Source organism: Lupinus angustifolius, chromosome LG16 (genome assembly GCF_001865875.1).
Source record: "Lupinus angustifolius cultivar Tanjil chromosome LG16, LupAngTanjil_v1.0, whole genome shotgun sequence".
NCBI classification, from domain to species: Eukaryota; Viridiplantae; Streptophyta; class Magnoliopsida; order Fabales; family Fabaceae; genus Lupinus; species Lupinus angustifolius.
The window spans coordinates 14,164,588-14,189,616 of record NC_032024.1 but is presented as its reverse complement, the minus strand read 5'-3'; the positions used below and the strand labels follow the sequence as shown (position 1 = coordinate 14,189,616).

At 33.3% G+C, this 25,029-nt stretch overlaps 2 protein-coding genes across 5 annotated transcripts; one reads left to right on the top strand and one right to left on the bottom strand.

The window, feature by feature from the left end:
* LOC109330372 (U11/U12 small nuclear ribonucleoprotein 31 kDa protein) lies at positions 873-3,081 on the top strand. 4 transcript variants are annotated; one of them, XM_019564547.1, is made up of 2 exons: positions 873-1,777; positions 2,756-3,081. In XM_019564547.1, the coding sequence occupies exon 1, from the start codon at positions 938-940 to the stop codon at positions 1,748-1,750; it is 813 nt and encodes a 270-aa protein (XP_019420092.1). In that variant the 5' UTR covers positions 873-937; the 3' UTR covers positions 1,751-1,777; positions 2,756-3,081. The 4 variants fall into 4 exon arrangements, with proteins under 4 accessions (XP_019420092.1, XP_019420093.1, XP_019420095.1 ...); XM_019564548.1 differs by lacking the exon at positions 2,756-3,081 and adding an exon at positions 2,428-2,741; XM_019564550.1 differs by lacking the exon at positions 2,756-3,081 and adding an exon at positions 1,903-2,150 and having other exon boundaries at positions 873-1,763.
* LOC109330160 lies at positions 6,208-12,824 on the bottom strand. Its single transcript, XM_019564211.1, has 8 exons — positions 12,733-12,824; positions 11,082-11,357; positions 10,759-10,987; positions 10,311-10,456; positions 7,335-7,422; positions 7,087-7,233; positions 6,827-6,976; positions 6,208-6,691 (listed from the first exon to the last, which is right to left on the bottom strand). Exons 2-8 carry the CDS (start codon positions 11,342-11,344, stop codon positions 6,620-6,622), a joined length of 1,095 nt encoding a protein of 364 aa, XP_019419756.1. The 5' UTR covers positions 11,345-11,357; positions 12,733-12,824; the 3' UTR covers positions 6,208-6,619.

Sequence of the window (25,029 nt, the reverse complement as noted above, 5' to 3'; positions counted from 1 at the left end):
TCAAGATGGTGTTGAATGATGATTAGGATAATGTCAAGTGTTTTATTAAATTCCTAAAATATTTTTATGATATCACTAAGAAGATATTGGGTTCAACTTATGTGACTTCTTCTATGTATCATATGAGCATGGTGTGATACTAGTGATATTAGAAATGGAATGAGAGTCATAATCCATTGTTTAGTATCATTGTTGTAAAATGAAAGCAAAATATAATAAGCATTAGAGAGGCATAAAAAAATAAACATAATGATCTTTATTATTGTCATATTAATTCTCGTAACATAACTGATGCTTTGAAATGAACCGAGATAAGCATAATGCTTAGATTTTGCGTGAAAATGTAAATGAAATATTATACAAAGTGTCTAATAAGTATAAGTTGTTCATTAGTGAAAGCTTATAAAATTTTACACAACCCTCTCAAAAAATTGAAATGACAAATTGTGATGTGCTAATTGAAGTTTTAGTTGCTAGGAAGTAATTTGTATCTCATGAGATTTGAGAAAGAAAAGTCCTTATTTTAACATCTTAAACTAATGGAAGGCAAAATTGTACAAACTACAAAGTATTCTATTCTTGCACTTTATCCTTGTGTATAGTAGGCCGCTAGTAGTTTAATCAATGATACATCATCATTATCCTATAATCAAAGAATTCAATTTTTTTTTTGAAATATGTAATTATCTCTCCTAATAAAATGTATTATTTATATAAGTTGAATGGTATGAGGATCTAATTAGGTATTATGTTACTAGACCATCACTTGATTGGTCCACAACACTATTAACCTATTAAGAAGAAGGGTTTTTAGGAAGTAAAGAAAAAATATATGGGAGTGATGGGTAAAAGAATTTGCTCCACACCGAACCTTATATCATAAAAAGTTAAAAACCCATTCCCCAAACTCCAAAAAACAGAGAAGAGAAAGCAAAGAATGGTTCGGAAGAAGAAAGACAGTGATAGCGACGAAGACGACATCTTCTACTACCGTTACTGTTCTTCATCTTCTTCAAATCAAAACCTAAACCAAAACCCTTCTCAATGTCATTCCCAATCTCAATCTCAATCTCAATCCCAAAACAACAACAACAAAGGTTCATCAGCGTTAGCTCCTTCTAAATCCACCGTATACGTTTCCAACATCGATTACTCTCTCACAAATTCCGATCTCCACACCCTCTTCTCCACCTTCGGCCGCATCGCCCGCGTCACCGTCCTCAAAGACCGCCACACTCGCCAGAGCCGCGGCGTCGCATTCATCCAGTTCGTCTCCCGCGACGACGCTTGCTCCGCCGCTTCCCAAATGCACCAGAAGATCCTCAATGGACGCACCCTCACTGCTTCTATTGCTTCCGATAATGGACGCGCGCCGGAGTTTATCAAGAAGAGGGTTTACTCTGATACCGGTCGTTGCTTTGAGTGTGGGGAGTCAGGTCATTTGTCTTATGATTGTCCGAGGAATCAGTTGGGTCCTCGGGAGCGGCCTGCGCCGAAGCGTGTGAGGCGAGGTGGAGGAAGGGGTGGTGGTAGTGGTGGGAGAGGGTTTCAGCGAAATGAGGAGGATGATGAGGAAGAAGAGGAGGAGGATGTTCGCGGTGGGGAGCGGTTTGAGGATGATAATTGGGCTTCTGTTGTGGATGATAAGGCGGATGAGAGATTGTTGGAGAGGAATGAGAAGGTTGTTGCGAAGAAGGGGAAAAAAGTTGGGTACTTTAGTGATGAGAGTGGAGATGAAGATGATGAGTGAATGATGAATTTGAATAGGTTTTTGAAGGTATTGTTATATTGTAATTGATGAGTTTTTATGTTTAAATGAATTTGAGCATTGATTTGTGTTGATGAAAATTGGATGATTATTTTGTACTTGATGTTAGATTGTTTGTTGAATGATGAATTTGGAATAGGTGTTTGGAGGTATGGTGTAATAGTGTAATTAATGAGTTTTTATGTTTAAATGAATTTGAGCATAGATTTATGTTTATAGGAATTGGATGATGATATTGTAGTTGATGTTGAATTGTTTGTTGAATGATGAATTTGAAATAGGTGTTTTAAGGTATGGTGTAATAGTGTAATTGATGAGTTTTTATGTTTAAATAATATTGAGCATGGATTTATGTTGATGGAAATTGGATGATGATTTTGTACTTGATGTTGAATTATTGTTTTCAATCTGAAATGGGTTTTTGAAGGTTTGGCATTATTGTTGAATATTAAAAACTCTCTTGCTGAATGTTGCTTTGGTTTTAGCCTACAATTACATGTATGTTGATGATGATAGTATGATCATAGTTTCTGTACATGACGAATGCAGAAAGGGGTCTTGGTTCTAAAAGTTTGAAATGTTGATTCATATGCTTAAGGAATCTTCTTTATGCTCTGTGAATGTAGAACAGTAAAAATAGTACTAATGTTGAACACTAGGTAGTCAATAGCAGCATAGCAGAGGGTAGCTTCGAGGTGAATTGGCATACTGTTGCAGTTCTGTGGCTTCAAATGGACAAAATCGTGTCCCTTCACTCTTGTTGTTGTTGTCATTCCGCACCCCAGAGCTGTAAACATGAAACCTCTCTCAAACATACTTCTCTGTTATTTTCTGGCAAGCCACTATCATATCCGGTTAGACATTGCATTTTATCCATTAACAGTGTTTTGTTCCCTTGTGTAGTGCTGTGTGTATCTCTTTTCATTTTTTGGATTGAGCTGTGCTGATCTCTTTTCCTCTTCCTGTGCTGCTTCACAAATGCAACAGCTCCTCTTCAATTTTATTTCAATTGGGTGATGCCGTCATTACTGAAGTGATGTGGGCTACCACTTATACTTCATCTCTAATTACCAAGCTGCCTCCACACATCCGACACACTTCAATTATTTAAGGAAGTGAGAAGGATGATGAGGAAGATCTTCGAAATGGAGTTAGTGATTCCATTTAAGGAATTGCTTGCAATTATTTTGAATGCTCTTAGAATTAGTTTAGTTAATTACTTTAAGCCTTGTGAGACTAAAACATGAGTTATATTGGATTTGAAAGTTAGGGACCATGAATTTTGATTAATAATTAATGTTTTTAATTTTCTGGATTTTTCTGTATTTGAGCATTTATATATGTATAGTATAAATTACTTATATTGTTTCCGTAAACATCGCAATAGCAGCCATCGTGCTACTTGCTATCCCGCTATAGAATTTATGAGGTCGGCTTCTCCGCTATCCGATATTGACTAACTAACATGTGTACGATTCTTCATTATAAACTGGGGTGATCTTCCCCATCACAATGATGACTAAACTGGGGTTGAGAGCTTTGAGTATTTCAACTTCCCCAACTTGCCTTTTTATCTGTTTGTCAAACACTCCTCACTTATGTTGCTAATAATAGGAAAGAGAGCAACATGAGTATCAGCTCTTAATTTCCCTATAGCTTAACCCTCAAACGAATAAAGAAATGAAATTAATCATTAACCTCATTGTCATTTGTGATGATTTTGTTCGAAGGACTCAATCTTATGTGGATTGATCATATGATCTAATGAATGCTGCTGCTGCTAGGCTGCACCTGTCACAATTTTGACAGTCCTGATATTTAATTTGTTTTTGCAGCAGCAGCATCTTTCTTTTATAGATAATCAACATTCAACTTGTCACACAGTTTTATGGTGAATATTTTTTGGTTCGTTTTTAGAACGATGAAATGTGGGTTCAAGTGTAGGGCAGAAGAGACAGTCATTTTTCAATTTTCACTATTGTTTTAAAAAATATATTATTTTGTAAATATAATTTTGATCGACATTAATTCAAGAATTAAAACAATCACAAAAAATTGAGTTTCATTGTTGAAGGTGATTCGCTACTATTGCAATAGTCACATAATCAAATGTTAATAGTCAATTTCTTCGAAGATTGTCACAATTAATCTTTGAGAGATTACTTTGATGGTAAATTTTATATTTGAGAGACTATTTTGATCACAAATTTAATTTAATGATTATTCAGTGGCAATTTTTTTTGGAGGACCAAGTTGGTAGCTTTATATCTGTAGAGAACTAAATTAACTAACTCAAAAATGAAAAACATATAGTTAGCTAGTTTGATTTTCGGTCCTAAAGACTATTTTTGGTTTGTCTTACTCAACGTTGTCAAACTCGAGCCGGACAATAAATTAGAAGTATTGTATTAAGTTTAACCAGTTTAAATAGTTAATATGCCAAACTGGACCGAATTATTTCTTATATAATTAATATTTTTTATCTATAATTATATAATAACTATATATAAATGTAAAGCTTTATATAATTAATAATTATGTATAATTATATTGAAGTAACATTTTTCTATTTTTTTGGATCGGAATAAAACAAAACATTTGAATAGTGTTCTGTTTTTTTAAATTTTAAGTTAACCATTTGGTTTACTTCCCTAGTTATTCTAGTTTAATCGAGTTTAACATGATCGAACTGAAATTTTCTCACTTCAAAGTAGTTCAACTTTCATTTTGTTAAGACTACAAGCAAAGCCTTTTCAAGTCTAGTCAACAGTCAGATTGATTGGACCATCCGGTCCAGTCTAGTTGACACAATATTGGTCTTACTATTAGACGTGTATATATATATATAAAGTGAGAACATAAACATTTATATAAAATTATGAGAATAATAAATTTGTATAAGGGATGATTAAAATTAAAGAATACATTGAGCATATGATTATTACTTAATAAGGTATGTTCATTTATCTTTAATATTGAATAAAATCAAATTTCGAATAAAATTTATGAAAACAATATATAATTATACATGGATAGATACAATTAAAAAATAATTGATAGTCACTTAAAAAAGTCATATGCATATGTCTTTTAATCTTTGCTTTTTCAAATCATATTTAACAATTTATACTAATTATTTTCATATCTTACGATAACAATTGCTCTCACTTTACTATTTGAGTAAGTTCCCATGTATATATATGTGAATATCTGATGTAGTTCTCATATAAAAATTGAATAAATTTAAATTATATAACATACGTAAATGATTGTGATTAAAAATTAATTATAAAAATATGATTAGATGTGTTGATGTCGGATCAATTTTTAGATAAAAAATTATACAAACGAAAAACTTAATTAACTTATAGTGTGATCTACATAAAAACATATGATCTAATTCAAAAGTACTTTATATGGGTTTGGATTGGAACGTTTTTTATTATAAAAATTGGCTTGCACATACACTTCAAAATTCATAAACATAACTAAAATGTTAAGTCTAATACATTTTAAAGTGACAAATTTATAAGTACAGATATTAATATTACTACAATCTCTCAAAGTACTTTTTACATTCATTATAAAGCCTTGAATGTCACAAATTCATAACTTTACTCATACCAACATGTTAATGTAAATAAACAATTATTCTATAAATTTAAAAAATTATTATATCAAAGGTCATGACAATATAAAGACATATTAATAACAAGATGTTCTTGTTAAAAGAATTAATCAATTAACATACTACCTTTGAGATTAATATACAGGGTATGGTTCCTAGAATTAGAACAAAAAACCGGACGGAGTCATTTTTAAAAAATCAATCCAATACAACTATATCACATTAAATTTTTGTATTTTCAGCTAATTTTGGAATGACTTTTTATTTTTTTTTGATCGTTTTAGATATGAACATCCCTACACATGATCACTTGGAAAGTCATATATATTTATCTTTTATTTTAGATCGTTCAAATAAGATCCAATGATACATATTAACTATTTTTATTTATCACAATAACAATTTTTCTCAATTAAATAATTTCTTATATATATATACATGTATGACTATCTATCTATATACAAATATATACACACAGCCCACACATTGATAGACGTATATATGATAACATTCAAAAAAATCATAAGCTTCAAATACAATTAAATTTGCCTCCGATGCAAAATAGCAGGAAAATAAGTCTTAATTCAATAGCCATGTTCAAATTTCTTGTGTCACCTTTTATTCACTTTCACTCTAACCTTCTATCCCATCAGTCAATACATACTACTAAATGTTAGCTACATTCTAATGAATGAAATTACGCATTGACACACAAGGTTTCTTGAAATATAAATATATTTGGGAAACGGGTTTCATTAAGCAGTGACAAAATTAACCATGATCCTGATTTCCAAGTTTGCACAATTACATACCACCCACCAATATAGAATGTATTAGTCAAATTCAAACGGAAACTACAACCTATATTCTTCATGTAACTTCACTCCTAGTTTATTAGATAAGTAAACTTAGTATCAATAACGCAAGGAAAACCTTAGCATATATGTCTCCTTATGCACCAATAGCAAACATAAAAGGTGGAAACAAAAGAACAACATACAGTTGTGTACATGAGGATCTGATATAGAATCTCAGACAAAGGCAAGTACTACTACAGTGCCATAAATGCCTGAAATATCCATTACATTGAAATCTTTTCTTCCCTCTATCAAAAGTGCCTCCATTAACTTGAGCTTATTTTACAAACTCGGCATGTCACATACAAAAACATTTATTGCATTGGAATTGGTGCTTCCTTCCTATAACCTTGGAGAGTGCTTATATCAGATTGTTGACTCAGCATGTTCTTGTTTATCTGAAAGTTGTCCTCTGAGGAACTCTAACACTGATTGCCTCTACAGAAAGATATAAAATTAAATCAGTTTCGCGGTCTAATATGCAAATACCGCGATAGCCTAGCAAAACGAATACTAATGATGAAGTGTTTCTTTCTTTGGCTATAAATTGTGATAAAGTAGGTAAAACCTTACCCGCTGCTCAAGGCTGCTGGCTTCTGAGTTCAACGCGAGTGACTCTAACAAGTCTATGGCTTCTTGAAATCCATCAGTAGCCAACTTTTCATCCCCGAGATTTCTGTCCGCATCCGCAACTTTTGCAAGAGAAACAGCAACATCTAGGGCCTGAATTTTTGGAAACGAATAAAATAAAATAGTAAGCTAAGAATTCATACCAAAGTTAGACAACATTATTTGTAATTCAATTAAAAAATATGTGGATAGTAGTAACCAACCTGAGCTGGAACATTTGAAGTATGCTTGATGACATCCCGGCGAACATTCAAAGATTGAAAATAGTAAGATCTTGCAGCTTGAAGGTTTCCATCATAATATTTAAGATCTCCAATTTTATTAAGTGAAACGGATAGTGTGTGTGCAATCTGTAGTACAAGTAAAAACAATTAATCGATCACAAACAAAGGCAATGTGATCATGCAATTTATATTTTTTTCAATCCAGAAAATGAAGATTATGATATAACCTCCAAATCATCTTTTGGCAACTTCGATAGAAATTCAACACTTTCTTCAAAATAAGCAACTGCAGAACTAGCATCACCCATTGCTCGACTGCAGAAAAATCATGTCAACATCTACATCAAATTTTTCCCCCATTAAACATGTCATGGTACAACATTCTTCTTACATTTTGTGATACAAGAAGAAAATATAGTTGCAGAAGAAACAAATAACAACAATCAAGCCTTTTATCTTAGTAGGTGGGGTCGACTACATAGATCGAGCGACGTCATAATATTCTCTTATAAATCATGTTCATTGACAAAACATTGATCTCTAAGTTCTTTATATTTTCCCTAATGGTTTTTTGTTTGTCTCCCACTTCCTTTAGGAATTGGACTAACTTCCATTTGATCTACTCTCCGTATGGGGACTTCTACCAGTCTCCTCCACACATGTTCAAACTATTGAAAATAATTCAAATATATGTGTAAGCCTATTATTAGGCTGAATTAGGCAGTTAGTAGTTCGTTATTTTGTTAGTTACTGACTATTACATTTTATTAGTTGGCAATACCTTCTATAAAAGGATATGACGATGCCATTGTACTATTGAATAATTCTATAATTCTAATGAAAAAGTTCTTATTTCTCATATAAATCTCTGAATACCTAACACAAACCACCTCAGGCACTATTCTATAATTTTTTCTACAATTGGAGCTACTCTAACTTTCTCCCTAATGCATTCATTTCTAATTCGATCTTTTAGTGTATTCACTTATCCAACGCAACATTCTCAACTCTGTTACATGGAATCTATTCTCTTGTTGACACTTTATCGCCTAAAATTCAATCTCATATAGCATTGCAAGTCTAATAGTCAAGCGGTAAAACTTCCCCTTACGCTTGAGTGGTGCCTTTTTATCACAAATGATACTTGAACGACTTTGTCATTTCATTCAACCCGCTTGAATCCTGTGGTTCACATCTCCGTCAATTTCTCCATCGTCTTGTATGATTGACCCAAGATGCCTAAATCTAGTGACTTGTATGATATGACCCCCAATCTTTACCTCTATAGTAGGGTATGTTCCGTAGTCACCTAATGAGGTTCTCCTTGATACGGGTATATAGTAAGTGTTATGTTACCCTGTCAAATACAGACACGTTAGGGGTCAGTAGGATTTCTACAGCTCCTTACACAACCTTTTCTAGTAGTGTTTCTTGTAGGTTTAGATCAATTTTTGCTTCACCATAGGAGAAATACCCAAGATAAAATTATTCCTTGTTTGTTGTAACTAATTCATACAGTAAGTGCACATGGCCAATTACTCTTATTTTCTTTGTTCTTTCTATAACTTAAACTATATGTTAAAATTTGGTTCGTTTCGTTCCTTATAGGAACCAATTCATAAAAGAACCACGAATTGGTACGCAAGAACCAATTCACGGTTTTCTACCAAACTGAGAGAATTGTGTTTCAATGGTTGTTCGCCTCTCGCAGAAGAAACAGAGAAGATAAAAACAGAAAATATAATAACCCACATAAGAAAACAAAAGGCCGTAACTAAAAGGACATCAATCAACAAAAAGTAAAAGATAACACAATCTCTTTAAATGTCCAACACAAATCCTATGACCTATATGAGGTATCAATTAGCTGAGCACCATAAAGAGACCAAAAGGAGCACTACATCCTACAAAAGAGGCAATACAAAAAGAATTCTCTGAATGTATCAAACCAGCCAATTGTTTTAAAATAGAATCTTGCACACGAATATTAGTGAGTTTGAGGACATGCTGCAAATCACTAGAATCATGGTGCTTAATGCTTATCAGACAGCGGGAAGTTAGGAAAATGTAATCAGGATCTGGTTCTGATGTATCTCAGTTCTCAATGCTATTGCATATGCATGCTAACTTAAAAAAGCACTACAAAGAACTTAGATATTGAACAAGACTCATCTCAGTTACTGCTAGCTCAAAATCAATCCCTTCCCCTATAAGCTTCAACTTAGTTATCTACGACTAGGACCACTGACTAAGGGTAAATTTGACGTTTTGCATCTTGGTGAGCTCAATTTTAAGTTCTCTTTTCATAGTTACACATTTGATATTAGCCCATGCTTTTCTTATCTAGGATCTATGGCAGTTTAGCTTAGATGGAATATATATATATATATATATATATATATAAGGATTCTTCGGGATGGAAAATTCCCACTGATGCCTGTTAGCAAGCTACACAGTTCATGCAGTATACTGCAAAAACCTACCTTTTAAAACACACGAATAAAGGTATCGAGTGATCTTGATTGTATGTTAAACCTATACAATAAAACTACATCAGAAATGACCATCTCTAACTGCTCATTAGTTTAAGGCAGTTTTCAACAGCCTTTAATTTCTAAAATTGAATAAATGTGAAACTTAGTCCCAAAAATCATCCTTCATATGTTTTTCCTTCTCAATAAAGAAACAAATGACGGTATTATAGCAAGATACTGAGAAAAAACCTCAACTTTAAAATGAATACTTGGACCAACTTAGAACATTAATTTTCCAAGATTGATCTAGATTCAGCACATTAATTTTCCAATCTCCAGCAATGGCTGAGTGTTTCACTTTGCCTCTATCTCTTGTCTACTTATATTCAGTTTCTTGTATACATGACCATTTTACTTCAGTGCCTTTTGTATCTTGAACAATTCTATCCTTCATTTGAGACTCTTAACAAATATATTATACTTGTGCAAAATTACATGATCTTTCTTTCTTTAATCATTTATGTATATCAATAATATCTAACAGTAGAATACAGTAATAATATACTACATAAACAGAAGAATGAAATCCAGAGATGAGAAGATTGAATGAAAGAAAGATATAGCCTATATTTACAAATGGAAAGATACAAATAACAGAATAACAGACTGGCAAATCAGTTGATACGGACATCAAATATAGAGGAAAAGAAAAGGAACGAGAAAACACACCAGCAGTCCCCAAGCATGCCCAAAACTGCTCCAAGCTGTGAACACAACTCTGAAGTGTTGCCCACTTTTCCTAACTGACCACGAATGTCTTCTGCACAGATGCTGAGTCTTGATTTTGCACTTTCTAAATTCTGAGCACGGAATGCCTGTTTATGAATTGCATATTGCAAACTCTTCATTATCAAGTGGTAGAACAGAGTATAAAATGAACTAAGTGAAATAAACAGCAGTAGCTTCTACAGAGCCCATCAACAATGCCACTTCCAGATAAAGATTTTTCTAGTACAACCAATCATACATGCCAGCTTCGAATGTACCAAGAGTTTTTAAAATCATTTTCAGGTAACACTGTCATTGATGATGATAATAATTAATGACAAAAATTTCAAGGATCCTTCTTTATTTGCCCCTTCAAATATAAGACGATATTTTAAAAGTCCATACTTACTCTCATGGCCTGTTGCACCAAGAAAGAACCTCTTTCTAGAGACACATCCTCATATATGACTGGTTTACTTTCTGTTTCTTCTTCTTGTTTGCCAGAACTGGCAGTTCTTTTGATCCTAGCATGGCCTTCAATAAAGCGATCAACTACACCCTGAAGCTCAGCATCAGGCTCGATCTTCGCGATATCCGCCCCACATAATGGGCAGTCGCTAAAGCGTGATATACATGCTCTAATTTCAGATGATTAGAATATCAGAATTGAGCTAACAGAATATGCAAAATAGATTCATGAAAATATACACGAGAGGGGGAGATAATACATACTTGCAGAAAATATGAGAACACGGCACACATTTGCTACTGTCAAATAGAAGTGCCTGGCATACCATACAGCTAAGAGGACCAATCTTAAATGTTTGAGAGTCATATCCAAAAGGGCATTTTGGTGAAGTACTAGCTGAGTCGTTAACCTCTTTCTTCAGTTTATTGTCAGGCTCTACCTGATGTTTAACTGAGTTTTCACTGGATTTTTTACAAGTATTATCATCAGGGCGAGCAGCTTTGACAAAAGGGCAAACTGGCTTCATATTGATCAAGAACCTGCCAAGAAAACATATTTGAAATCAGTTATCTTCTTTTTAAAACTTCCTAGAGCAGTGTCAACTCTCATGGAGAGGCAGCCAAGTGCATGAATGTCTGGGAATGATAGATGTACGCAGTCTTACCCAAAAAGCAAAGAAATTGTTTCCAGGATTTAAACCCATGACCTCTTGGTCACTAAGGGTCCGTTTGTTAGTTGAGTTTTGGAGGACAATGGAGAGAAGGGGAAAGCTTCAGAGTCATCTCACAAGTGTATTTCATGGCTTTGAAACCCTCCCTTTCCCTTTCATCCCACAAAATCCAACTCGCAAACAGACCCTAAGAGGCAACCTTACCCTTACGTCGAGGCTCACCCTCTCAATTCTACATGACAAACTGAGTAAACTAATCAATTATATCTGTTAGTGTTCCACTGATTTTTCTCAGTCCAACAATAACAGATTAACAGTAGTGACTCTCATTTTTGGACACCGACTTGTTTAAAGGCACCCCTATTTTGTTCAATCATAAGACTCGAACCTGAATGTTGTCTATGGATCTGTTTGTGAGTTGGCTCTAATTTCCATGTTTTCCCTCCGAAACCCAACTTGTAAACAGGCCCTAATGTTATGTTTGGGAGTCTTATTTTGGAGGGGGAAAGGAATGGATGACTTTGAACAGTCTCCCTTGTTTGGGAGTTGGGAGAAAGAGACGGAAAACTTTGAAGGTTTTCTGGAGCCCTCTAAACCACTCCACATGCTTACTTTCATGTCCCCCAATTTGAGGTTTTTCTACAAACAAACATGTCAAAGTATCTGAATACCATTAGTAAAATTTTATAATTACATTCTTGTCAATTTCTCATTGTTAGTTAAGTTTCTTAAAGATGCTAAAACATCATTCTTACGTTATCATTATTTTAGTCTTCTTCCATCTAAATTTCAATTCCCAAACAAGCGAGAGATTTAACTTGATTTACCCTCCTTACTCCTTCCCTTCCTCCCACTCCTTGCCTCATGATCTCTTTCTTTCTCTTTCCCGCATAACTCCAGAACATAGCTTAAGGGAAACCGAGCACTCTGACATATTTAGTTTTACCCGAATTAATGAAGGGTCATCAATTTTCCAATTGGGTGCATTAAATCAAAACAAATATTCAACCAAAATTAAAAATTCCATTTTTTCAAACAATTCTGTTCGGAATTAAGATAAATAAACTAACAATGAGCTTAGGGTTGAAGGAGAGATAAAGAAAACAAGATCAATTTATTGATTCTAATCAACATTTTAAAAGGGAAAAAATTAAATATTGAAATTGGTGGAACATTCGAGAACTATAAGACATGAAATGGTTACAGGATCAAGCGATACAATACTGAGAGAGAGAGAGAGGAACCTGGAAATTGTAGAACGACGTCGTGTAGCGGTGTTATGTTCCTTTGGTTTGTTATAAGGAAATGAAGGTGCAATTGGAGGCTGGCTTCTATCTTTAATATTTTGTCTACCGTGTATTCAGTAAGGTCCACGTAAATAAGAGTGAAATATTTATGTAAGGTCATAAACATTTATATAATTTATCATTTATTCCTAATATTTATATTTAAGAGAAAAAATGTATTAATTCGGTGTTAGTTCAAGTGGTATATATTTGATTTTCTTTAAGCAATGTTTTCGGTTTGAGTCTTGTGAATGGAACTCGCTTGGAGAGTTAGCCTTACATACATGTGAATGTTTCTAACTCGGACATGATTGTTTCTAGTGCGAGGATATGTATGAGAAAACAAAAAAAATGCATACACCGATAGTGTAAGAATTTTTACATTGTCACTATATTATTAATTACATTGGGAATTTTAAAGTCAATAATAATTAAGAGTCAATAATAATTAAGTCAATAATAATTAAGAATCAACAGTAAATTGACAGTATAAAAAATTATGACTTCATTTTCTTCATAAACAAAATATGAAAATTGATGTTTTTAGGACAATTTGGATCTCACATCATGTCATAATGGAAAGAAATTTTAACTAAATAGTTTTATTTTTATAATTATCCCTCACCAGGAGTGAGAGTAGAATATTTATGACTGGCTTATTATGTAGCTTATAAGAGTAACTTTTTATGTAATTAGGTTAGGCTAGGACAATTTAAAAGCTTATTTAATTTAACATCATAGACTTTAAGCCATAAAAAATCTATTAACCTTAAGGAATAATTGTTAATAAGTTATTGGTCTTGTGATATAAAATATTGCTAGATTTTGATAAAATCTATAAGATTAAAAGTTTGATTTTTGTGAATGACATTTGTTATGAGTGACAATCGTGTACCAAAAAAGAATGTCTTTTACTCAAAAACTTAAGAGACTGATCTATGTAATTATTTTATATATTAATATAAATAATATTATAATATATGAAATTTTAATAAAAAAATGAATATACAAAAATATAACTTAATTGATAATATTAGTTTTTTGGTATTATAAATGATATCTCTTACCTTATTGGTAAAGAATTAATCACTTTTGGGGTTTGCGGTTACCTTCACAACATATATCGCTATCAGAAATCGAACCCTTGACTTTTTGGTCATCCTAGGGATCTAGTAGAACCGTACACCACGAGATCAACGTCTTGTTAATAATTAATAATATTTGTTAAATATATTTAAAAGTAAGCATGTTATCCTATTTAAAGGCTTTATGATATAATATGGATTTAAATAGACTAACAAGTCATATAGAATTTTTAAATATGTCATGTATAGGCTTTAAAGTTTTTTAAAAGGTAAACAAATCAGGCTTCATGATGATATTATATTGCTCATCTTGATTAAGATAAATCCTAACATGACTTGTTTTCTCCTCTATCTATTATTATATGAGTAAAAAAATAATTCATTTTAGAGGTGCTTAGTTGTTTCTTCTCAATAACGCTATATAGAATTGAACTTTTTGACCTACAAATAAAAGTAAAAATATTAATCTAAATTTCTTTTAAAATTAACTTGAATACCTACTTCTGTGTGCGCCAAGTTGTTGTTCCAACAAAAAATTTCAAACTAATATTCAAAAATAAAAAATATGTATGTTTTATAAAAATAACTAAATTTACCCACACTTAATAGTTTAAGATTTTAATTTTTGAGGTACTAAAATTGTGATGATGTGGTAAATTAATTTCTAAGTTAACATTTACAATGTCTCTGTTGTGGCAATACATCATATTTGAAAATATGATTATTTATATTTTTTTTGCATTATCACCTATGGTTAAATTTCAAATAACTCTACACAGATCTTTATGTTTGAGTCATGTATTGGATTTGTATGCTAAATATACACGTGTTTTGCATAATTTAAGTGTGTTAGAGAAAAGGTTTGTGCTTGAGTCAAAGTTCTAAAAGTTTGCAATCTTAATATTAATAGTCAATCAAAGGTGATGTATGCAAACTTTGTTCACAAATCCTTATGTTTTATCTCTTCTCTATTATTTATTATTCACTCACTTATAATATTAACTTTATTGAATTAGAACAATGTCTATCAAAATACTCATTAATAAATAAAAATTTGACTGGTTTCTTGGGATTAATATGGTTGTAAAATTTGTATTTCAAATTAGATATATATAACTGAATGTGGCAAAAAGTATTACTCTATAATATTAAGTTTATTGAACTAGAACAAGTCTATAAAAACACTCGTATTAATAAATAAAAAATTGATTGGTTTTTGGGATTAATATGGTTGTAAAGTTTGTATTTGAATGTGCCAAAAAGTGAAAGGAACAAACTACAATATAATCATGGGAAAACAAATTAGTAAACACCTCACAAATAGATTATTAAAAATGGGTCAACGACCATTGGATGATCAATTTAATCCAATATAATGTATGAGTTGAACCTTGGAAAACTCTATATATTATATCAGCTCATACCGACCCAATAATTTATTAACTCCACATGGTTCAAGACTTCAGGTTAGCAAATTGGCCAATACTTTTTTATTTATGAAAATGCTTATATTAGTATATTACATTCCTTTATATATTTATTTGGGTTAAGAATAAGATTTTTTTTATCTTTTAGATTGTGCTTTAATGACTTGTGTGGATATGTGAATCATGCAATATGTTGAATACATAGTTGATGTCTTGAAAAGACTGGCGCATGAGCCAACACTTTAATATCTTATTTAGTTTAACATTTTAAGTCATCGAAAATATCTAATAAATTTAAGAGACCAACTTATTTAATTATTTTATAGATTTTTTTTTACATATTATAATATTATAATATAACTAACATTATAATATATAAAACTTTAATATAATTTAATTAATAATATTCAGACAGTACTTTTATTTTAAATAGGTTATACCTAAGCTTGAAATTTTTTAAAATAGGTAAAGAGACTAGACTCATGTTGCTATAATTGTTTAAGGAAAAGCCTAACTTTACTTATTTTCACCCTTATCCCTCACTCAAAAGAAATAAATTATATGATGTTTTTAACACATTACATAATAAACTTGTACTTATTTGTGTCTAAAATTATATATAATGAAAATCTATACTTATTTAAAGTTGTTTTTCAAAATTACGAGGATTCTACGCATGTATCTACAACTAGACTAATTTTTGCTATCAACTCTTTGAATCAATAGATCATAAAACATAAAACTTAGAATATCTTATGCATAAACTTTTTTGTATATAATTGTAGCAAATAAAGAATAGAAAAAATTGCATAAAATTACAATAGAAATTTTCTGTTGTTATTGCCCAATGCGAGTGAGTGAGAGAAAACCTCGTTTCTCTCTTTGTTACCTTGTTGTATTGTTCACTCAACAACCACCCAAAACAAACAAACAAAAATATATATATATATATATATATATATAATATATATATATATATATATATGTGATGCATGCACTATTGGTTTCAAATGTTTCAAACCAATTACCTTATATTGTTTCAAAAAACAATACATTTTTAGTTACAAATAAATAATTTAGAATATGTTTTCTTTATTATTTAATTCATGTGCTAGTAAAGAATTAAAATAATATTCCATAAAATTATTTATTTGATCAAATTAAATTCTCCAATGTAATTATCAAATAATATAATTATTTAGTAAAGATTAGAAAACTTGTGTGAACCTCTAGGTTCAATACTAAACTGGTAGTAAATTAACTAAATTAATTATTAATCAAAGTTGACGTCTAGTAACACTCCTTAACAACCAGATAGCATGAAATAATATATTTTACTTTCAAGAACCACTAAAACATTACTTAAAATCTTTCATTTCATCTTTACAGCTCCGAGGTAACTTTAAAATATGGTACAATTGTCAAACTTTAATAAGTTGTCATAATGACTCAAAGAAACTCATTTCTTTATTTATTGTAATATCTTGATCAATGTCTTATTTATTATAGAGCTCAAACTCATTACTAAGAGTTGATGGATTCATTATTAATTAATCATTAATTCTACAAATATTTAATCATACTCAATATTCATTCAAATAACACCCAGAGACATTATGTGTCTGAAATCAAAATATGATAAATAACTTGTTAATTATTATGTTACTCTCAAGTCAAAGGAGACTATTTCATTTATTCTTGAGAAATTCCTATTGACAATTTAAGGTAATCTTAACCATTAGAAATTCTTAATTAAGTCAGTTCAATGATCATATTCATATATACATCATTTATATGTGCAATTTAATAAATGAAATTTATTCATATTTATCTAATAAATACTATCATACATATATTGATCTATCCTAGTCATTGATATCATATTCTCAATGATTCTATGATCAAAAACAATTTATACTAAAAATTAAAAAAGACATGTTTCTCATTATTATAATTTCTATTATAATAACAAGTCTCTAATTTTTAATTAATGACATTATCATATAATCTATTTAATTATATAATAAATATGATAAAATAAATGTAATTACTTCAATTGAATTTAATGACAGATTGGATCTCGAACATAAATATAGAAATATACAAATATATTTCCAATACTCACTCTATGAGTAAATAACTAATCTCTTTTGGTAGTGTGTGATTGTTTTATCTTAACAAATATCACTATCAATAATTAAACATTTGACCTAGTATAATTAAACATTTGACCTACTATGGCACATCAAGATTGAATTGGATATTGCACTATTAGACCAATACATTATTGGTTTAAACAAACAAGTTTCTTTTTTGATAAAATAAAAATAAAAAGTTGCTTTAAAATTAATCCAGAGTTAATACTTAATATCCATATAAATTTTGGTTTGTGCAAATTTGAATTCCAAAAAAATAAAAAAGTCAAAATAATACTTAAAGACCAAGAATGTAATTCAAAATAGTTTTTATTACGGGTCATCAAATACTAAAAATAACTAATTTGACTTACATTTTATACTTTTTAGTCAATTTTGGGTAATTCATTTTTCAGGTACTTAAATTGTATAGGCAAAAATTTGAGGACCAAAATACTACTTTATTCTTTAATCTATTGTTCTCGAATGGGTTATGTCATGTCCAGTTTTTATTATCATTGGTCACACATCTTACGAGAAGGGAGAAAGATAATTATTTTCAAAAATTTGTAATTATTATTACATTTTTGCAGAAGAAATATTCTTTATGCCCAATTTCATAATGTTTTGATTTTTAAATTAGCTCTAAGCTTGACAATTGACTAGGGAGCAGAGAAGATATTAATAACCCGTCCACCATTATTAAAATAATAATCTTACTAATTCCATGAACTAATTTATATTTTAAATTTAATTGTTTATTTCTTTTAATTATTTATTTATAGATGATAAATAATACATTTTTGTATGTCTAACGAAAGTTTAGCTTGCTCTTAATTAACGATATATATAATATGCAATTCAAGACTTTGTAGTTGTGTATAGAAAATTATTTGATTGGTAAAACTCATTTTATTTGTTTTGAACAACATAAACGACACATCATAACCATTCAAATTATGAGTAGAGTAAATGAAATGAATATTTATGTCAATTCCTTAATCTTTAATATGATTTTTATTTTTTTTAAATTATTTAAAAATTTCATTTTATTTGATACTTATTGTCTATCGTTAAAGAAATTATTCTTATTATTATAATTATTGTCATTATTATTCCAAAGATTTTATACTCATTACTTTTTTTAACTATTATTAATTATTTATCTTGTGAAAAAGATTTGTATTTATTATTTCAATTTATTGGGAATTGAATTTTAATTCCCAATTTTAAAGCATCTGGACCTTTCTTCCATTTTATTATAAGTTTTAGCCTAACATTTTAAAGAGTAAAAAATGACGTGTGACTACTGTTCAAAAGATAGGCTAAGGAAAACAGTTAAATCAAGACATTTTTTCAATCTTTGTTATAATTTATTTTAAAATATTTCAACTGTTACTCATCTTTAATTAAAAGGTAATTTATGGTTACAATTATTATCACAAATATTTGATGTTTTATTTTTCGATAATTCCCAATTAATTTTTTGATTGTTGTCGTTATCATAGAGATTTATCATTTATCATCTTGACTAATCAGTGATTATCACAAAATAATCTTAACAATAAGTTTATCAAGCCAAAGTGACATATCATGACTGTTATGTCAAGAAAATAAATAAATACTCAAGACCTCTCTTCTATCCTTAGAACATGATTTATATTTTACGTGATTGAATAATATTTGTTAAGCATTTATAACCGAAAAAATTCTAACAAGTTGACGAGCACCAAATAATTACTCATTCAAAACAAAGTATTATTTATTTTCTATTTATTAGTCACTAAATATGATAAAAATCATTTTATTATCTCTTTATCATCATTGATTATTATTTTAAATAATACATTTTAGAAAATTCATCACAACAATGAATAGAATTATTTAATAACTTAAAAATAAAATATACTGGTTATTTATTATTAACAAAAAGGGAAATGAAAAATTAAATAAAAAGGGAACCAAATATAGCTGACATGGGAAGAGATAAGAACTACACGAATTTCGACGCAACAGATCGATAATATAAAATTGCTGTATCTGAAACTATCGATACAAAAACGAGTAGAGACGTGTGATGACATGCAACACCAAAATGTTTGCATACATAAGCCAGTGTAGAAGTGTTAATACAAGTATGATGTCTATCAAAATACTAGAATTAATAAAAAAGTTTGATTACTTTTTTGGGATTGATATGATCATAAAATTTGTATTTGAAATTAGACATATATAATTAAATGTGCCACAATATAATGATAGGAAAACAAACTAATAAACACCTCACTGATAGATTAAATACAAAATGGGTCAATGACAATTAGGGGTGGCAATGTGGGCCGGCCCGGCCTACCTTTGGCCCGCCAAAATAAGGCCTGGCCTGGCCCGGCCCGTATTGTTAAAAGGGCTCAAAATGTCAGCCCGACCTATATTTTGCAGGGCTGGCTCGTTTTCCCCCTCCAAAATGTACATAATTAAAGCTTTTAGACAAAAAATAATCAACAAACTTGATAAATGTCTTTTAAAACAAAAAATCACAAACATAAGTCTACAATATTACAATAACAACATAACATCTTAGCTTAAAACTTGTAAATTCTAAAGAAGAAACCAACACAGTTTTAAACTTTTAGACTATTAGTTCACAATAAAACTTCTAAGTCATAAATTTCAATTTTTAAATATTAGATGCTCTGTTGGAAGAAGATGCCTCCATTTTTCTATTATTATCACCATCAACGTCTTTGAAAAATGGATGTTAATGGAATAAGAAATGGAGATCAAACAAAACAATTTTAACATAAAATAGAACCTGAGCAGTGAGTAGTGAGCTGAAAAATGGATGCTAAGAGAGCCTGAGATCAATATGCTAAGAGAGCTGGAAAGTGGAAAATGGATTTGTAGTTTACTGGTTTATGGCTTTTTGCACAATGCAAGTGTGAAGTGTGAAGTGGTTTGTGGTTTATGCTAAGAGAGAAGTAGTTTAATGGTTTGTGGTTTATGCTAAGAGAGCCTTCCAGTTGTCACGCCCCACGCACAACACAATGTCATACACTTTAGTTTTTTATTTTTAACAATGGTCCGCCGAGCCAGCCCGTCTAAAAAACGGGCTACTAAAACGGGCTGAATATGAGTTTTTGGGGTAAAATCCTCAGCTCGGCCCGCTAAAAATAGCTATCCGAACGGGCTTGTCCGTCGGGCCAAGCCCATATTACCACCCCTAATCCTAATGACAATGGGCTGACCAATTTAATTTGACATAATGTATGAGTTGGACTTTGAAAAACTCTTTGTACTTGCTTAGACCAACCCAATAATTTATTAATCTGACATGGTTTAGGCTAGCAAATTGGGCTGATATTTTTTATATGAAAATGCTTATTCACTTTCCTATTACCCTATATATATTTATTTGGGTTAAAAAAATAAGATAAATTTTTGTTGTTGATCTTTTAGATTGTACTTTAATTCTCATATATATATTTATGTGTATATAAAAAAACATAGACATGTGTGGATATGTGAATCATGCAATATGTTGAATACATAGTTGATGTCTTAAAAAAACATATGAAACATGTGCCAACCCGTTTTGCCTATTATAGGTCTACTGCCATACATTTGTGTCTGAATATGGGATCCACGTGCTCCATATACTCAACTTTGTGCTTGCTATTTTTCATACACTAAAATATCCATGCATTAGTCATTACTCATTACATCATTCATTTATATATTTTTTAAGAATTGATGTTGATTAAATACCAGTGATAGATGATACAGTAATAATATATAAAATTCATATAATGTCAGCATATATATTTTTTTTCTCATTTTCATACCTTACAATGCATCATAATGTTAGCCTTGGGTAGAACTCAGATGGTAATATGGAAGGCATGGGAGATGAAACAAAGACGGATGAACATCAGTTCTATAATGTGGATCACGTGCAGGTGTTAATGTCTATAATGCCTACAATAGGGTGGATGAAGTTGGGGAAAAATGTTATGATGCAATACTAGTAGGCCATCCAAAAGCCATTGATTTGGGTTGGAAGGAAATAATAGTTATCTACAAGAACAATACAAAAAGGTATTCATGTTGTTACTGTTCCTATCCGGCGATCCAAGAGGTCAACATGCTTGGTCGCCGAGGTAAGTCTCGCGTGATTGGCCCACAAGAGTTGACCTTGAAGACACTTCCTAACATGCCATCTGTACCTCACCAACCCACCTGCCAACACGGCAGGCAGACTGCAAAACGGCTACCAAACCGGCCACAGGCTAAAAGACAAGGTAGCACAGAGTACGACACTAGCAGACCGCTTGACACGGAAAAAGCGGCTCCCGACAATACTCTTGGTCGGCTACGTACTACACTACCTGCCAGGAGCCCAAAGTCAACTCTCCCCCTATAAATAGAAGTCTCTACCAACAGGAAGTGATCTAATCCCTCTACTCTCTAAGCATTACTTACTCTATTGCTCCCTCTCCTCATATTCTCATATTCCCATACACTTCTCACCCAAGTTCATATACTGACTTGATCGTACGAGAACCTTTTCAGGTACCTCCACCGGCGGGTCCAGCTCTTCCACATCATCCTGCTACACTGACGTTCTTCCTCCTCTACAACCGATCAACTACCGTTCATACCTTTGTGTTCTAGGAAAGAACATTGGCGTCGTCTATGGGGACTCACACCATGGTGACTACTAGAAACAGAGCTCTATCTACCAGCCAAGTTGACCCTGCCCCAAGTACCCTTCCCCCACCAAGACAACCATCCCGTCAAGCCAGCCGAAGTCATCATATCACACCAGAAGAACAACCAACCACCCAACACCTCCTCCAAATGCTAGAACGCCAAGAGCGGCTCATCCAGCAACAGGCCGACATAATAAAAGAACTTCACCAATCTAAGACAAACCTTGGCGATCACTCAGAGCGTCCTATTCATGAAAGTAACCGTGAAGAATCAGCGAGCGAATCCCACCTACTATCCCAACCAATCCCACGCTACTCCTACGGTGCTAGACATCCCTTTACACCTACCATTATGGCCTACCCATTACCTTCTCACTTCACCGCCCCACAAATATGGACCAGTACGATGGTACGGCAGACCCCCAGGATCACCTTCACGCTTTCGAGGCTTCCATGTTATTTCACGGGGCGACTGACCCAATTATGTGCAGAGCTTTCCCCCTGACTCTTAAAAAGGCAACTCTACAATGGTTCACTCGTTTGGCTCCAAACAACATCAACACATGGGAGACTCTAGCTTTAGCCTTCAACACAAGATTCACGACAAGTAAAGAGCAACCCAGGTCGTCGTACACGCTGTCTGGCATTCGCCAAGGACCTAATGAATCCATTCGGGCGTATCTAGATCGGTTTAATACCAAGGCCATGAAGGTACGTACTTTGAGCCCTGAGGTCGTAGTGCACGTCCTCGTTATGGGACTTCAAGAAGGTCTGTTCCGCACAGAGCTAGCCAAATACACCGATCTTACAATGGAAGACATCCGCTCCAAAGCCCAACAATTCATCAATTTAGAAGAAATCCACCATATCCACACCCACACCGAGCCCCAAATACATCACCCCTCACAGGAAGCCAAACAGCCAAGACTCCACGACCACCCCCACGACCTACCTCACAACCCAAAAAACCCAAATACTCCACCTACACCCCTTTGAACGCCAGCCGCTCAAGAATTCTACAGGAGGTCCTTTCCACCCACCTCGTCCAACTTCCCCGTCCACGCCCTACCAAGCCAGGCCCACAAGATCGATCCAAATATTGCGATTATCATAGTATGTTTGGCCACCTGACCAATGATTGCACACAACTCCGTGACACCATCGAAGACCTCATCTAGGCTGGTTATTTACAGCGGTTCATCGCGGGTTTGGAACAACGTCGGCGATCGCCACAGCATCATCAACTCGAGTCTTCGAAAAGGCGGTCCCCTCCTCAATTTCAGCAACGACGCCCTACCCCACGGCCTCAGGCGGATAGGCAACGTACAGACAACCGAAGGCCGAGGAGTCCAGTTGACATTAACACTATTTCGGGAGGCTTTGCCGCCGGAGGCACCTTCAGGGCCGCCCAGAAGAGATATGTGCGGGAGGTAATGCATGTTGCCGCCAGGAGCTCCCAGCAGAGACAGAGCTACAGTTCAGCGCCCCCTATTGCATTCGACGACCGTGATTATGAAGGTGTCGTCCGAGGGCACGACGACCCCCTCGTTATCACTGCCAAGCTCAATAACAAAAAGGTTAGCCGCCTATTAATTGATCAGGGCAGCTCAACTGACATTATCTTCCAGGATTTGTTTGAAAAGATGGAACTCCATGACCGCGATCTCGTGCCGTATGATGGGCAATTGGTTGGATTTTCCGGTCAAGGAATTACCCCTAGGGGGTACGTGGAGATTTGGCTAACAATTGGCGACCATCCTTTGAGTAGGATGATTCATACAAAATTCTTGGTGGTCTAGTGCGATTCAACGTACAACGCCATTATTAGCCGACCAACTTTGAACAGGCTTAAAGCAATCGTCTCTACACCCCTCTATGCATGAAGTTCCTCTCAATCAACCTCCATGTCTGCACAGTGAAAGGGGATACACACTCGGCTCGCAGTTGCTACTAGATGAGCCTCCACCCCCACTTCAGCACACAGCACGCACCCCGCTCCAAAAAACCCTGGGGCGTGCATATGGTAGAACTAGACGTCCGGGCGGACGAAGGGGATTTTCGACCACAACCAGAGGGGAAAAAACAACTTTGCAATTGGGCCAATAATTAGGACAGGTGGTCTATCTTGGCAACACCCTTCCGCTAAGTCAAAGGCTGAAGCTGGAGGCATCTTTGAAGGTGAACCGGGACCTCTTCGCCTGGTCAGCAGCAGGCATGCATGTAATAGATCCTTCCTTTGTCTGCCACCGGCTAACGACAAATCAGGGTGCTAAGCCGGTGGCACAGAGAAGGCAGAAAATGGGGGCTGACAGGACCAAGGAAGTCGCCTTGAAGGTTGTCGAGTTGCTAGAGGCGGGTTTCATCCGTGAGATCACTTACACCACTTGGTTGACGAATGTTGTGTTGGTAAAGAAGCCTTCTGGGAAGTGGCAGATGTGCGTGGATTACACGGATCTCAATAAGGTATGACCTAAAGACCCTTATCCTCTTCCCAATATTGACCATTTGGTGGATAACTCTTCAGGCTATCAGTACCTATCCTTCATGGACGCATATTCCGGATACAAACAAATTCCGATGTACCCTCTCGACCAGGAGAAAACAGCGTTCATCACTGATCAGGCCGCCTACTGCTACACCGTCATCTCTTTTGGGTTGAAAAATGCTGGGGCGACTTGACAGAGAATGATGAGCAAAGTGTTTGCCGGGCAGATTGGAGAACACATGGAAGTTTACATGGATGATATGATCGCCAAAAGCCTTCCCGGCGAAGATCATACATCCATTCTGGAAAATATTTTTCAACAACTCCGCAAGTACAACATGAGGCTCAATCCATAAAAATATACCTTCGGGGTGGAAGATGGCAAGTTCCTCGGTTTTCTTCTGACTAGTCGAG

What these genes read in the sequence shown, in the direction of transcription:
- LOC109330372 (XM_019564547.1), top strand. Translation starts at nt 938, where the DNA reads ATGGTTCGGAAGAAGAAAGACAGTGATAGCGACGAAGACGACATCTTC.
- LOC109330160 (XM_019564211.1), bottom strand. Translation starts at nt 11,344, where the DNA reads ATGAAGCCAGTTTGCCCTTTTGTCAAAGCTGCTCGCCCTGATGATAAT. An exon ending in TGGTGCAACAGGCCATGAGA is followed by an intron (nt 10,457 to 10,758) that starts GTAAGTATGGAC and finishes ATTCATAAACAG; the next exon opens with GCATTCCGTGCTCAGAATTT. An exon ending in CCAGCAGCCTTGAGCAGCGG is followed by an intron (nt 6,692 to 6,826) that starts GTAAGGTTTTAC and finishes ATCTTTCTGTAG; the next exon opens with AGGCAATCAGTGTTAGAGTT.